Source organism: Heloderma suspectum, chromosome 15, assembly GCF_057233095.1.
Source record: "Heloderma suspectum isolate Gila_16-S chromosome 15, 16-S_ref, whole genome shotgun sequence".
NCBI classification, from domain to species: Eukaryota; Metazoa; Chordata; class Lepidosauria; order Squamata; family Helodermatidae; genus Heloderma; species Heloderma suspectum.
In genome coordinates, this window is record NC_139472.1 from 974175 (window position 1) to 990299 (window position 16125).

Sequence of the window (16125 nt, forward strand, 5' to 3'; positions counted from 1 at the left end):
TGGTGCTATAAGGCTAATGATTATTAAGTCAAAGAGAAAAATGCCATAGTTAAGATTTCTTACTAGTTGAAACATACAATTATGATTTTTTTTTTTTTGGCTTCACTGGCTCTAAAGAAGCAAGAAAAAGATTATAAATGCAAATAACAATACCAATCTAGGCTTCAAAATTAGCAGTTTCAGAAAACGGTTCCATAGCAAAAGAACCAAAGACAGTTGGATTCAAGGAGGATTTCAGCTTGTATTTACTCAAAGTTGTGCTTGAATTTCCAAGTCCCAACTATTTCCTTCATAAATCCCTTACTTTGTTTTAAGGAAGAACGAAGCAAGCAAAAAAATAAAAAGAAATGGGTCAGAAAGTCACTTGCTCACACACAAAAAGTCAAGATTTCATCCATTCTATGGTTAGGATACACTTAAAAAAACCCAAATCCTTGATTCCAGCAGCAGGCTGGTTAGAAAATGTGGAAAGAAAAACTTAGCACGTCTCTCCGGGTAAAAGCTATTTTCATTACAGCATGCCCTTAGAAAAATCCAATCCATGCAGCTGCCGGCATTTGCAGTGTCCTTTCCTTGCTCTTCACCTGACTCTCCCATTCTTGAATGATCTTTAGCCCTGAAAGTCTGCCTTTTCTTTTCTGAAGTACCTTCCATATTTCTAAAACTCCAAGTGCAGGAGGTGATCCTTAATCACTTCATATGCATCATTCCTTTTCCAACAGCAGCATCCCTCAACTTTCTTCTCTCTTGGATCCACGGTATTTCCCATTCCACCAGGTCCACAGGAGTGAGCATGAGCTGTTATAATACTTGGACACAGGTTTTCCCAGGAACATGGGCCTCCTTTGGCCTGGCTTCTGAAAGGGCCTCCTTCAGACCCACCTCAATTCCAGGCCCACTCTTCAGTTCTCCCCTTCTACACACACACAGCACCCTTTGGGGTAACTGGTCCCCTCCCCACTGCATCTGCTTTTCATCCATGTCTGTCCCACCCAGCACCCTCAAGCTCTTATTCGCACACATTCACCCTCCCCACCTTCTCTGATTTTACACAATTCCAAGAGGAAAAGGTTTCCCCTCCCTCTTTGAAGTTGCACCTTAAGTGTGTGTGTGTGTGTGGGGGGGTCACCTTCCTGCTTCTCATCTCACATCCTGAAAGTTCCACACAGTTGCCTTGTCCCTGGGGAGGGCACACCTTCCCCCAGTTTGCGAACCACCTCTCCCTGATCTGAAATTGTGGATTCAGCTACCCAGCTCTTGTTTGTTTACTCCTTCCCAAAACAATAACCTTTCATTATGTAGTGGAATCACTACTCCCTTCTTCCTCCTCCTCCAGTGCAACTACCCCAGCCCTTATTAAGGCTCAGGACTCGCTCACCCCAATTCCCCCCACCCTCACATTCTCAGTTTGGAATTCCCTTCCACTTTAATCTGGAGGCTGATCTCCCTGTCTAACCTCCCCCAACCCCCTTCCACAGCTTTCAGATCTTGGGGTTTCCTTTTCCTTCTTCTTCTGGACAATGTATCTCCTCCTCTACCTATACAAGGAAAGCACAATGGGCTCCCATTTGCATTTCATCTTGACTCACTGTTGAAGCCTAGAGATCTCTTAGCTCCCCCCTCCCCTCAATCTATCCCTGTCTACCTCTTGGGAAGGTAGGCCTACAGCAAGCCGCGATGAGTCTATTTATAGCTAAGCAGGATATGACATTTTTAGAAACAAGTGTACTAAACAGAGTATTTTTCTTTCCCCTCTCCCCCACCCATCACCTCTCCCCAATGCCCCTTCCCTACCTACACTCGTTTTACACCCCCCACTTCTTCCCACTTTAGACCAGAAGAGCCCTAACTCTCCTTTTCTCCCCTCCCTTTACCACCCTGGGACACGACGCCGCCACCCCCACTGCTTGGAGATTTGATAGGATACAAGTTACCCCTCTCTCGTCCCGCCAGTATATATTCGGGAGGGAAGAGAATGAGTTATCCTCCTCTTCTTCCTCTGTCACTTTAGATCTGGATGGGGGAAGAGAGTCTCCTCCCCTCTCTGCCTTGGGAGCCCCCTTACAATCTACACATATTCTCCTCCCCTCACGTTCCCCCATGGAGACCTGGTGGGGCGTAAATTCAGGCCTGAAAGGGAGAAGTAGGTAGGAGATATGAGAGGGGCTCGTGAGGGGGCCCGTGGGGGCCTGCCTGCCTCCCCCTTCCCTCTCACTCACCGCTTGAAGTGCTCGATGATCTTCTCCTCGCGGACGTTCTCCGGCAAGTTGCCCACCCAGAGGTGTCTGGTCTCCCGGACCATGCTGCTGCTGGGCGAGGGGGCGGGGAAGGGCGAGGGGGGCTCCGGCCTTGGCGGCGGCTGCTGCTGCTGCTGTTGCTGCTCCTCTTGCTCCGGCCGCCGCCGCCGCCGCCGCCCGGCCGCCTCGGCTCGGCTCAGCGCCGCGAGCGGGAGCCGCCGCCGGTGCCGCCGCCTCTTGCTGCCGCTCTTCTCCGGCGCGCCCGGCCTCCGTTCGCCGCCGCCGCTGCTCCTTCTCCTTCGCCGCCGCCTCCTCCCTCCGCGGCGCCGGTGGGGGACACCATCCCACCGGGCCCGCTGGCCGCCCTCGCTGCCCGGCGGCTGCCTCGGCGGCGGCGGGGACTGCTTCTCCTCAGTGGTGCCGGTGCCGCCGCCGCTCCTCCTCCCTCCTCCTCGGGCTCCGCGGCGATTCTTCCCAATGTCTTCTCAGCCGCGGCGCAGGAGCAGCAGCAGCGGCGTCTCGCTCTCTCTGGCTGGCGGGCGCTCGCCCGCTGGCTCTCCCGCGCGCGCATGCGCACTCGCAGCCGCCTCGACTCAGCCAACCCGTGGCCGGCCCGCCGTCCTCGCGCACCAAGACCTCGCTCGTGATTGGGTGGCGGGGCCAAGGATGGGCGCGCGCGTGTGGCGGCATCAGAAAAGGGAGGAGCGGGGAAGGAGAGAGAGAGAAAGAAAAGGAAACAAGTAGGCGCATGCGTAGTCGAACGTTGGTGGAGGATGCACGAGCTGATGGAAGCGGGGAAGGATTGGAGGGTGGGGGAGGGGTGAGAGAATCCCGCTGTCCCCAATACGCCTCTCGGAGGTAAGCGCGCAGGCGCACGACGCTGGCCTCCCCTCTGCCGCGCATGCGCTCCGCGGCTGAGGCGATTCCGCCACCTTTCCATCTCAGCGCCTCAGTTAGTAGCAAGATGGCAGAGGCGGGGAAGGGCACTTCTGTCCGTCAGTGTCATTGATAAATGATGCGCGAGAGACACACACACGACGAATATCTAGATAGATAAATAGATACTATATATATCCCGGAACAATCCCTACCATGTCAGTAATTCAAATAAGTTGTACGTTTTTTAAGGAATAACATTCACAGTTGTACCTCACTGAAAATGGCTGTCCCAAAAACGAACGAAAAATATTTATTTTAAAATTATTGGGGGGGGCGCCTTTAAAGGTGGAACCCTCTCAAGATAAAAACAGCCCAAATTGGATAACAATTTGAAAAATCACAAGTTTCAGCTCAGAATAAATCGACTGCCCCCTCCCTCCCTTCTCTAAAAGTGTGCCAGATACTGTTGTAAACATCACCATATATAATATCGTGGCCCATCCTGCATTGGATTCCTGCACTGAGCAGGGGGTTGGACTCGATGGCCTTGTAGGCCCCTTCCAACCCTACTATGATTCTATTATCCATAGTCCATATTCTGCTAGTCTGTAGTGGGCCTTGTTGTTCAGTCGTTCAGTCGTGTCCGACTCTTCGTGACCCCATGGACCATAGCACGCCAGGCCTTCCTGTCCTGCGCTCTCTCCCGGAGCGTGCTCAAGTCCATATTCATTGCATCAGTGATGCTATCTAGCCATCTCATCCTCTGCCGTCCCCTTCTCCTTTTGCCTTCAGTCTTTCCCAGCATCAGGGTCTTTTCCAGGGAGTTTTCTCTTCGCATTAGGTGGCCAAAATATTGGAGCTTCAGCTTCAGTATCTGTCCTTCCAATGAGCACTCAGGGTTGATTTCCTTTAGGATGGACTGATTTGACCTCCTTGCAGTCCAGGGGACTCGTAAGAGTCTTCTCCAGCACCACAGTTCGAAAGCATCAATTCTTCGGCGCTCAGCCTTCCTTAGAGTCCAGCTCTCACAGCCATACATTACTACTGGGAAAACCATAGCTTTGATTAGACGGACCTTTGTCGGCAAGGTGTAGTGGGCCTCTCCCCCCCCATTTTGTGGTGCAAGTTCCCACCCAAGCTGTGTGATCATTAGATTGCCAACCAATTAATGGTGACCCAAGACAGTTTCAATATTTTATTTATAAACACATACATGCCCTGGTGTTTGGGCCCAAAGATGGCCCACAACCATAGGCATTTTTACATAATTGCCACATAATATTAAAAGCAGCAATAAAAAGGAGGCAACAAAACATAACCTTTATATAGCTCCATCAGTGTGATGAGAGGATGTGTCTCTGCCCCAAGGGGCTTACAATCTAATAAAACCCCAAGGAAGGGGCGGGAGGAAACACAGGCAGGGGTAAACAGGAAAGAATATGCAGGTATACATTTATGACTTTGTTTTCAAACCCTAATTTGAAGCAGGAGAATTGTGAGGAATTTACTACCGCTATATCCCAACCTTCTTACAAGGATCTCAGGGTGGTATATACATGGATGGAGCTATTCCTCTTTATCCTCACAAAAACCCTGTGAGGTATGTTAGGCTGAGAGAAAGTGACTGGCCCAAGGTCACCCAGTCAGCCCCATGTGGGGATTTGAACCCAGGTCTTCCAAGGCCAACACTCTAACCACACTGGTTATCTTGTTTTTCCCAGAGAGTTAAATTATTATACTGTTCTTATCCTCCTCCTGGTGGGAAAAAATAATGTAACTAGGCATGCAGGGTTGAATTCAATTCATCAGTGAGATTCATAATTATGACACATTTTGATCAACTGGAATAGTGGACTATGTATTTAATCAGCAGATTTTTAAAAATATACTTATAAAAACTGCAGATACCAAGTACCATCTTGGAAAAGGGCTTTTAAGATGAACAGAGATTGCTTCTTTTAAGGTGCTGCCCTGTTTCATCATGAAATAAAGATTGTTTCCTTTTTCTTTCTTAGAGCTATTTTTCTCATATGTCACTTTATGCAGATTAACAGCAGAAACCTATATTTATTTATTTAAAATATTTCTAGCTAGGCCACCTTTCAGAACTGGAGCCCTCCCAAAGCAGTTTACAACCATTCCATTCATATAATTAAAAATATATGGTAATAAAATGGTAAACAATGTTTACTGAATGTATACATGTCCACTCAGAAGTAAGTCCCACTGCATCCAATAAAGCTTATTTCCAGGTAAGTGGATATAGAAATGCAGCCTTAGACTGCAATCCTGCAGTCCAGCTGGGTCCAGGAGGTTGTAAATTCCTCCTTGAGAGAGGGAGTGGTACCTACTGCTTTAAAAGAGGCAGTAATTAGACCACTCCTGAAAAAGCCTAACCTGGACCCGGAGGATGTTAACAGTTATAGGTCGGTGGCCAACATCCCCTTCCTGGGCAAGGTGCTTGAGCGGGTGGTTGCAGGACAGCTCCAGGCACTGTTGAATGAAACAGATTATCTAGATCCATTTCAATTGGGCTTCAGGTCTGGTTTTGGAATGGAAACTGCCTTGGTCGCCCTGTGGGACGACCTCTGCCGGGAGAGGGACAGGGGGAGTGCGACCCTGTTGATTCTCCTGGACCTCTCAGTGGCTTTCGATACCATCGACCATGGTATCCTTCTGGATAGGTTGTCTGGGTTGGGAGTTGGAGGCACTGCACTGCAGCAGTTCCGCTCCTACTTGGCTGGCCGATTCCAGAAGGTGGTGCTGGGGGATTATTGCTCTGTGCCATGGCAATTGTGCCATGGGGTTCCACAGGCCTCTATTTTATCCCCTATGCTGTTCAACATCTACATGAAACCGTTAGGGCAGGTTATCCCGAGGTGTGGGCTGAGGTGCCATCAATATGCGGATGACACCCAGCTCTACCTCTCTTTCTCATCAAACCCAGGTGAGGCAGTGGCTGTTCTGAATCAGGGCCTGGGCATGGTAATGGACTGGATGAGGGCCAATAAACTGAGACTCAATCCAGACAAGACGGAGGTACTGTTAACAGGTGGTTCATCTGCCTGGCTAGGTGATATTCAACCTGTTCTGGAGGGGGTTGCACTCCCCCTAAAGGATCACATTCGTAGTTTGGGGGTGCTCTTGGATCCAGAACTGTCACTTGAGGCACAGGTGAACTCAGTGGCACGGAGCACTTTTTATTAGCTTAGGCTGGTATACCAACTACGCCCTTATCTGGACAGAGAGAGCCTAGCTACAGTTATCCATGCTCTGTTAACTTCTCGTCTGGATTACTGCAATGCGTTATACGTGGGGCTGCCTTTGAAAACGGTCCGGAAACTTCAGCTGGTCCAAAATAGGGCAGCAAGATTGTTAACAGGGACTGGCCAGCGAGCTCATATTACGCCAGTACTTTTTCAGCTGCAATGGCTGCCAGTCCATTTCCGGGCAAAATTGAAAGTGCTGGTATTAACATTTAAAGCCCTTAAAGACTTGGGGCCAGGTTATCTGAAGGATCGCCTCCTCCCATATGTGCCTGCCCAGACCTTAAGATCATCCTCAGCGGCCCTTCTCCGTGAGCCCCTGCCAAAGGAAGTGAGGCGGGTGGCTACTAGGAGGAGGGCTTTTTCTGCTGTGGCACCCCGGCTGTGGAATGAGCTCCCTAGTGAGGTTCGCCTGGCACCTACATTGTATTCGTTTCAGCGCCAGGTGAAGAAGACCTTTTTATTTTCCCAGGCATTTAGGCATTTTAGCTTTCTAGACTTTTAGCTTTGCTGTTTTAAATCTGTATTTTAAATTGCTGCTAGGTTTTATTGTGGTTGTATTGTTATGTTGTGGTTTTAATGTTCTATATATTTTAAATTGTTTTACTGTGTGTCGTTTGGTTTTAATTTTTGTGAACCGCCCAGAGAGCTTCGGCTATTGAGCGGTATAGAAATAAATAAATAAATAAATAATAAAATCCTAGCCACATTTCCTTGGGAGTTAGACACAGTGCAACTCCCAAGTCAACATGCAAAGGATTGCTTTGTTAATTGAGTAATTAATTAATTAATTAACGATTGTGCCCTCAATTCATGCAGGCAACAAAGAAGCTCCACATGCCCAACCACTGCTTTTCTACATGACCTGAGTGTGCATCCTGGCCGTTTCCCAGAATCCTTTGCAAACACACAGGGATTCTTTGGCAGAAAAGATCCACATGGAACTTGGTACTCCACAGTCAGACAGTTTTGGACACCACTAGAGAACCACTACATTTGAGCAACCAAAACTGATCATGGGACTGGAACAGCTCCCCCATGAGGAGAGGTTACAATGTCTGGGATTGTTTAGATGAGAGAAAAGGCAAGTACAGGGAGACATAATAGAGGCGAACAAAATGATGCATGGTGTGGAGAATGTGGATCTGGAGACATTTTTCTCCCTCTCCCATAATAATAGAACGCAGTGAGGTCCTCCCATGAAGCTGATGGGTGGGAGATTCAGGACAGATAAAAGGAAGGACTTCTTCACACAGTGCAGAGTCAAACTATGGAATGGACCTTCCATAGCAGCTCCCTCTGAACACATTATGCTCAGCTCCCACAACAGGTGTGCGGACATTGACACACATGAATATGCTCTGGCATTTCAACACAGACTTACCTGAGTTATCTCTCATCCACTAGGGATCTTCCCTTCCTATGGTGTTTTTCTCCCCTGTACAGATAATACATGTACCAACAGGTGGGACACAGGGGAAATCCATTTCCTGGTGTTCACTCCAGCAATTTGCAATTAGCAGTACCTTGAGAATTAGGTTAAAGTTCCCGATCAATTTAGGTACCCAAATTCAAGGGTAATTCAAGGCTCTTAATATTTAATTTATTTTTTTTAAGCTCATTATGTTTGAGCCACTGGGGTATACATTCCTTATCAGGGGTAATTATGCCTGGTCTATTCCCTCTCTGTCCAAGTATTCATTACATTCCCCTAATGCTGCAAATACCATTTTGGGTGGGTGGGGGTTCCCCTGCCTCTGCTCCATGAAAGCTTACCAGAATAATAAATGTGTTACTCTTTAACGTACCACACGGCTCTTCGGTGTTTCTGCTGCAACAGATTAACACTCATGCATTCATTTCATTTCTATACTGCCACACAGCCAAAGTTGTCTGAGTGGTTCAGAAAAATTACAAACCACAAATACAAAATAATAAAAGCATAATATAAAATCTTTAACATACAAAATTTCAAAACAATTGAAAACTGCTTTAAAAAGTTACAATAACATGGCTACCTCTCTGAAATTTTATGTATACATGCTTACAATTTGTATTTTTCTTCTTCTTCTTCTTAGGGCTTTATTCTGAATAAATGAACCACTAACAACTACCATTTTTAAAGACGAGCAGAAAAAAATAAATCAAGATTAAATAATAAACATACTATTTACAGTGAATGATTTATCAAATGAACAGCTGCATAGAACATTGCCTTATTACTACAATGATAATAATAAACCGCCTCTGAACACGTGCAGTGTGTTTCCGTTACTACTGAGCAACCACAGATTGATCCTACCCACGTGGGACTGGAGAAATAGGCTTCCAGGTTAGAGGCTTAGCTTGGTGCTAGATGTGAACCGCAGCACCTCTTGGTTTAGAAACTAAGCCCTGACAGCTACAAGAGATATAACAGCACAAGAAGCGTGTCACAAAGGCAGCACTTCTCAGCGCATAACAATGCTGGTGCAAGAAAAGTTAATTACCACGGCTGACATCCCAAAGGTCAGCATTAATGGAGCTGCAGTACCACATCACTGCTGCGTTCCAAGCCAGATGGGAACCCACTCCGTTCCCTGCTGAACCAGGGCAGAGAAATCGCGTTCCCAGCCATCTATTGCCTGGGGGTGCAATTAGCAGAGGCACCCCAGGTGGCAGAGAGATGCCTCCTAGCACGGATACAAAACCTGCTCCCTGGCAGTTTAATTGTTGCAAGCACAGGGGTGTATTAAATGCACCAGAAGGCATTCAGGAGCAATGAAATGCTTATTCAGTCCTGGTGCTGGGCTTGCAGTCCTTGCTGGGCCTACCAAACCTCTTCAAGCAGCTCTCCCAGCCTCTGCCTTTCTTCCCCTTCCCATCGCCTGCCAAGTTGGTTGCAGTAACTGTTGGCAATAGAGCGTCGTAAGGAAACACGGTATCCTGTTCTCCTGAGCAGTGGGAAACTCAGGACAAACTTTTCAAGATGTTTCCCTCACCCCTTCTGTATCCAGGGAACCAGGCCATTGCTTAAGAAATTTTGCACCACAGAATTCAATTAGTTTCTCAGGTGTCATGGTGATTTTCTGCCTGCTTTTTCTATGGCAATTATCTTCCAGAGGAAAAAAAGGGAGAGCAAGTCTTGCAAGAATTCTTGCATTTGTGAAAACTGATTTTTTGCATAAACCTCTATTCTGTTTTCCAACTGCTCATGTTGTCACTGCAGATCTCACGGAAAGTGGACTTAAAATGTGCTGCTACATCTAGGAACCGCTTCATGTTAACCTTGTAACGCTTCCTTTTTCCCTTCGTGTTCAGTACAGGTGCATCAGGGAGCAGATGGAATTAAGAATGTTGCTCAATTTTTGGTAAAAACATTTTTGTTCCACTCAGTCTTTTTTTTTTTTAATAAGGTGTTGATAGCTGGTTTTACTCTTTTGGAGGTTTATATTGAGTTTCGAATCCTTTTATTGTTTCAATGTTTAAACCTTTTTTTTTTTTTTACACCTCAAAGGCCTTGTGCCAAAAATGTGGACATGAGCGCAAAAGCACCCTCCTGCTCGTGTTCCCCAGGAACTGGATCCTGGAGGTAGCAGATAGTCCCCATGATGAGTAGCCATGGAGTTTTAATTCCACATTTGTCTTTGTTCCCATCATCTGCTCTGGAAAAGGCCTTTAGTGTTGGTTATTTTTGTTCGGGCATTGTGATGCCTCCCTGTGCAAACCAGACTTTTAAGAACCATTTTCCTTTTTTTTTTTTGCAGTGTTACTACTTCATACTCTGCTACAGCAACAGTCGTTTCCTGAAAAAATTCACTATAATTTATAATCCAAGAAGTATAAGAGGGAAGAGCATTTTAAATTATTCCCTCCGATCTGCACCCTCTTTATGGCACATTTCATGCATTTTGAGAACAATGGACAAGGGGCTATTCCTTCTAGCTCCCAAGCCCCCAATATCATCATGCCAGTTAGAGTTTCCCTGAGCTACAAATGGCTTTCCTTCTCTTTTGACCAAGACCACTTGGGTAAATCAGTGCAAAAAGAGGGCTTTACAGGGGGTGGGGGAGAGAAAGATAGAATGTTGATTCCAGATGTTATAATTTTAGCTTTCATAAATTGCAGAATTATCTACACTTGGCATAGGCTGATTGAAAGAAGCCAAGAGCAGCAAAGCAGCCAGAGTTTCTGTGGGTTTGCTCTTCTGCGACTGAGTACTTGGGGTTCACAAGACCCCTTAGTTATTTAGGATGCAATCCTATGCATTTTTAGACAAAAAAAGTCCTACAATGGGCGGGAAAGCGTTGCAATTCTATAACTGACAGCTGCCAATCTCCCCTTCCATATTCCATGATCTGATCCAACCCTGGGCGGTGGCTCAGTGGCAGAGCCCCCATTTTGCATGCAGAAGGTCCCAGGTTCGGTCCCCAGCACCGCCTCCAGGTAGGGCTGGGAAAACTCCTGCCCGAAACCCTGGAGAGCTGCTGTCAGCCTGTTTTGACAATACTGGGCTAGATGGACCAAGGGTCAGACTCAGGATAAAGGCAGCTTCCTAAGTTCCTGTGACCTCTTAGCCAGAATCCAGGATCTTATAGGAACGCAGAAAACTGCCTTCTACCAAGGTTTCAGGCAGCAGGTCTTCACTAGAGATACCAGGGACCACACCAAAGACTTACATAAATTGAAACCAGTTTTAAATAAGTCAACCCCTTCATTGTTTGTTTACTAACTATACTTATACAAGGCCACGGAAGAGCACTGTTCTCTGAGCATTATAAAATGAAGAGGATACCGTATATAAAAATGCAAGTAATCATCTGAAGCATAAACATTTCCAGCAGAGAGAAGACTAGAAGCAGGTAACTAAAAAGTACACAGTGCACAAATAGTGGTTCAGAAAAGAAAATTCCATAGTTGTTAAAATCACAGGCTAGGTTCATACAACACCCATGATGGTTTATTTTCCAGAACAACCCATGATGCGTTAGCATGCTGTCTGTAGGATGTCCCCCCCCAACAATAGGTTATTTCCTCCAAATAAACCACCCTGAGAACCCACAGGGCGTGTTCACATGATCACTGGGGGAATGTGGGTAGGGAATGAAGCTTCAGGGAGAAGGGAACCACGATGCATGCACCCCACATACAACTGTGGAACCACACAGGGCAGTGTGATTCCCTTACCCACCCCCACAGCATGGTTTCTGCATTGTCCTTCCGCTGCTGCACCCACGTATCCCAGGGGCCACCACAGTGGGAATTGGATTGCGCCTGACAGACAACAAGGTAAGCCACCTCAGGGCCCCTTACTCCCACTGCAGAGGGTGGGTACCTGGGGTGGCTAATTTACCAATCATGGGGGGAGCACCCCCCCATGACACACTAACCCACCATGGTTCACTCCCGAACACAACCCATGATGGGTTAGCGTTACGCATGAACCCACCTACAGTCTGCAGTAAGGGTTATTTTACCTATGGTGGGTTAGGGTGTTGTCTATCACGCCAGCCTGGGTTACAGAGACTGCCTACAGAGCTGCTCGGCAAGAATGGCCAAAAACACTGCTGCTGCTGCTCTGCTTCTCTCAAGCAGTCTCTACTCCCACAGCAGAGGAGGCTGGGATACCTGCCTGGCTGGGCAGGAGGACTACAGGAGGAGGATGGGAGAGGGGTGTGTGGAATAAACTACTCATGTAGATTGTTGCCTCATTGTCTGATGGGAGCACCTTAGGTTGTTTGCATAACCACCTACCCAGCGGAACTTGCTACCCACCATGTGTTAGCATGATGTGTGAATGCAGCCACAGGTTGTTTAAAGCCCTGGAAGAAATTAAAAGAAGTCTTCACCTGGTGCTGAAATGACTGTAAAGGGGAAAGTTGAGGCGAGCTTCTCCAAGAAAGGCATTCCACAATGGGGATACCACTGCTGAGAAGGCCCTTTTTCTGGTAACAATGTGATGTGGCTGCAAAAAGGGCAAATGCTCTTTTGGGCTGCATTAATAGAAGCATAGCTTCCAAATCCCAGGAAGTACTAGTTCCCCTCTACTCAGCACTGGTTAGGCCTCATCTGGAGTACTGTGTCCAGTTCTGGGCACCACACTTTCAGAAGAACACAGACAAGCTGGAGAGGGTTCAGAGGAGGGCAACGAAGATGATCAGGGGACTGGAAACAAAGCCCTATGAGGAGAGACTGAAAGAACTGGGCATGTTTAGCCTTGAGAAGACTGAGGGGAGATATGATAGCGCTCTTCAAGAACTTGAAAGGTTGTCACAGAGAGGAAGGTCAGGATCTCTTCTTGATCATCCCAGAGTGCAGGACACGGAATCATGGGCTCAAGTGACAGGAAGCCAGATTCAGGCTGAACATCAGGAAAAACTTCCTGACTATTAGAGCAATACAACAATGGAACCCATGACCTAGGGAGGCGGTGGGCTCTCCCATACTGGAGGTGTTCAGGACGAGGCTGGACAGCCATCTGTCAGGGATGCTCTGACTTGGATTCCTGCATTGAGCAGGGGGTTGGACTCGAAGGCCTTGTAGGCCCCTTCCAACTCTACTATTCTATGATTCTATGGTAGCCAACCCCTTACTCCAGTTGGTAGAGGCGCCCGGAGCAGGTCCTCTGAAGGGTCAGTAGGCACATGTGGGAGTGGGCAATCTTTCAGATATCCTGATCCCAAGCCATTAAAGGCTTTAAAGGCTAAGACTAACAACACCTTGAATTTCTTTCCCCACTCTCATCAACATATTTGAAGAATTTTAAGGCCATGCTTCCAAAGGCAGTATTGTGGTTAAGAACTTCCAAATCCAAAGTGACTGAAGCTGTTCAGCATTAATTAGGGTTTTTATTTTATGACACCGTTAGATGCTTCGACCTTTACAGGAAGCAGAATACACACTTTAAATAAACAAGGGAAAATGTATTGCAATCAATTTGACTCAAAGCTCTGGGGCCTTTCTCTTGGAGCAGGAATTTCACCTTCCCATTAACGCCAGCCCCTCGAGGCCTTACACCTCTTTGTGCCAAGCTATCACCAGGGGCATATTTTCAGGGTCTTCACCACCACCACTCACCAAGAGTAGAAACTGAAAAACATTGGCCTCACTTGACTGGGAGTTCTTAGTAGATTTTAAGACAAACAGGCTGTTTCAGAGGGCGCGGCGGTGGCTGAGGGGTGGTTGGATTGCCACTCCTTCTGTACCTCAAATAACAGTTTCCCATTAAAAACACATCCTTTAGCAGCCACTTCATCTGCAGAAATCAGTAGACATGGAGATAAACACTATCAACTGCTATTTATTTATTTATATGAATAACAAGCAAACATTTTTATTTATTACTTCCACACTACAACATGCTCATGTATGTCTGAATGTCAAGCCATCCTTCTTGGGACACAGCTACAGATGCCAGTTGAATAGCTGGCAGCCTGGCCATTAATACCTGTGCCAGGGATTAATTTATTTCGCATGGAGTGGGGGAGATGTCAGGGTCTGAAGTCTGCATCTGCCCCCTTTCCTTAAATCACTAATGTGTAGAGACCCTGTCCATTTATTTATTCATGAGGGAAAGGCACTCTGCACCTTCTTGGGGGCTTTTTCCTCTTTTCTAACTTCATATATTCCACAAGTACAAACTAACCACTAAAACCAGATGGGGGTCTGAGCCCCATGGAGGGGGGGGGGAGAATCCATAGCTAGGCCTGTTATTACTTGAAGGCACTTTTCACACACAAAGTAGAACTGAATCGTAAACTGGAATTTAAAGTAGGGCTGTAATTTCCGCCACACTGAAAACTTGGTTACTCAGACAGGCATTTGGGGTGGGTTAGGTATTCTTGAATAATATTTTAACGTATAATTTTACTGTTTTAAATTGTACTGTTGTAAATCGCCCAGAGTGGCCGGGTGCCCAGCCAGATGGGTGATTAAGAAATTTAATAAATAAATAAATATCCCATTATCATGTTTTCTTAAAATCTACCTCCATAAAAATCATAAGACTTCAAAAGAAACGTGTTTAGGAAGGGCGCTTTAATGTGAAACATAACATTATTTCAGAAACCTAACAGGAGGGGCAGTTTGTCAGACTGCTCCTAAAATGCATTTTTCCTGTTCTATGTCATGCCTCCCCGAAGTATATTTCTGGTGCATCTGAGCCCCACTGCAAACCCAGCCCTGACCAAGCACCCTAATAAATCGGCGCTTCGTCCTCTGAAGAAATCTGGCCCTGTGTGTTGCACAGCTTGGAGAGTCGAGGGGTCTTTAAAATATACACACACCCACACACACACCCACCAATGACGCGTGTCCAGTCGAAGGAGGCGCGGGGGGGGGAGGCATGGAAACAGCCGCTCGCTGCCCGGGCGGGCTGGAGAAAATGGGGGATTCTCCCTCCCGCGTCTCGTTCCGGGCTGCTGAGACGCTGCGGCGCCTCCGAGAAGGGCCACGCGGAGAAGCCCCTCGCTCGCTCGCGCTCCCCCCCGCACGCCTCCCGCCCCGCCTCCCTCACAGCGCGGCAAAGGGGCTTCCGCAGCGGGTGAGCCACGGCTCCCCCGCCCCGTAGCGCCTCCCCCCCCTTCTATCCCCTCCCGCGGGCCGGCCACGGCGGGCAGGGCGCTCGCGAAGGCGGGCGCGGGGACGACGGCCAAGGAGCAGCCACGCTCGCCAGCAGCGCGGCCTGCTTCGGAAACTTCTGGAAGCGGGCGGGCGGGCAGCCAATCTGGGGAGGGGAGGGGAGGGGAGGGGCCGCCGCCCTGCGCTCAGCGAGGAGGAAGGCGAGGGAAGCGCGCGAGCGAGGAGCCGCGTCTCTCGCGCTCGGCTCTTTTTACGGGCTCAGCAGCTCCCGCGCCGCCGGTCTGGCTCGTCCTCCTCCTCCTCCACGTTAAATAACAACGCAAAAACAAAACAAACAAGCAGCCCAAAGCGAGCGCGACTTTGGAATTAAAAGGATCCTCTCGGGACGTGGGGGAACAAAATAGTAATACCCCGCCACTTAAAAAAAAAAATGGTCTGCACACTGAATTATTCTTTTTGAGGGTTTGGCTGGTAATGGAATCTACCTCATTGCTTTTGCAACTCCAGGGAGGCGGCGTTCTCTCTCTCTAATTTTCAGAATAAAATCTCAGGCTCTTCCCTTGATACCTCAAGGACAAATCTGCACCTCAGTGGACTCAACCTGAAAAATAAGTAAAGACCAAAATATGCCTGGATTTAAGAAAGGCTTGGTGGTCGCCTGGTGGATGGTCTGGTTTGGTTTTCTGAGGCACGTGGTGCCCCCACCTTCGCCTTCTGTTTCAGGACATACCTAGTTAAATGCGAATGGAGCAATACAAAGGTCACCTGCACGCGAGCAAGTGCGGCCGCGCGAGCCGGAGCGACGCCAAAGCGATGCTCTCGAAGCAAGACCTTTGCCGTGAGGGGAGGCGCGCGCGCTTTGGCGGCGGATTCGCGGGGCGCTTGGGCGAGCGGCGGGCGCTGATCTGTAGTGTATTTATACAGGCCTAAATAAAGGGCAGCTACGGGGTTTTATTCTCTGCAGACGCACTGTGTTGTGTTTTTAGCAAAATTGTGCCAGAAAAGGGAAATCGATGGCGTGCTGTTTGGGGGAGGGACTTCATGGGCCAAAATACCTTCGCGGCAAGGGGCTTTATACAAAATAACAATCTGATCACTTTAGGTGTGGCTTAATGAGTCCTGGGAAGATCTTGTGGTAACTAGACAAAGATATTTTTGTATAAAGATCAGAATTGGTCAGCAGA

The 16125-nt window shown here is 47.9% G+C and overlaps 1 protein-coding gene and 1 long non-coding RNA gene across 4 annotated transcripts in view; both read right to left on the minus strand.

Moving 5' to 3' along the window:
- SPEN (spen family transcriptional repressor) overlaps nucleotides 1-2786 on the minus strand; it is a 71411-nt gene extending 68625 nt beyond the window's left edge. For 2 of the 3 annotated variants that reach the window (XM_084822296.1, XM_084822294.1), the window contains exon 1: nucleotides 2220-2786. In XM_084822296.1, the coding sequence (XP_084678422.1) occupies nucleotides 2220-2302 (83 nt within the window). In that variant the 5' untranslated portion in view covers nucleotides 2303-2786. The remainder of the gene's footprint in view (nucleotides 1-2219) is intronic. The other variant, XM_084822295.1, reaches the window with a different exon arrangement.
- A 10405-nt stretch (nucleotides 2787-13191) lies between these two features.
- On the minus strand, nucleotides 13192-15872 carry LOC146335147 (uncharacterized). Its single transcript, XR_014786079.1, has 3 exons — nucleotides 15672-15872; nucleotides 15427-15542; nucleotides 13192-13616 (listed from the first exon to the last, which is right to left on the minus strand). It is a non-coding gene; the product is annotated as an uncharacterized LOC146335147 (long non-coding RNA).
- Nucleotides 15873-16125: the final 253 nt, after the last annotated feature.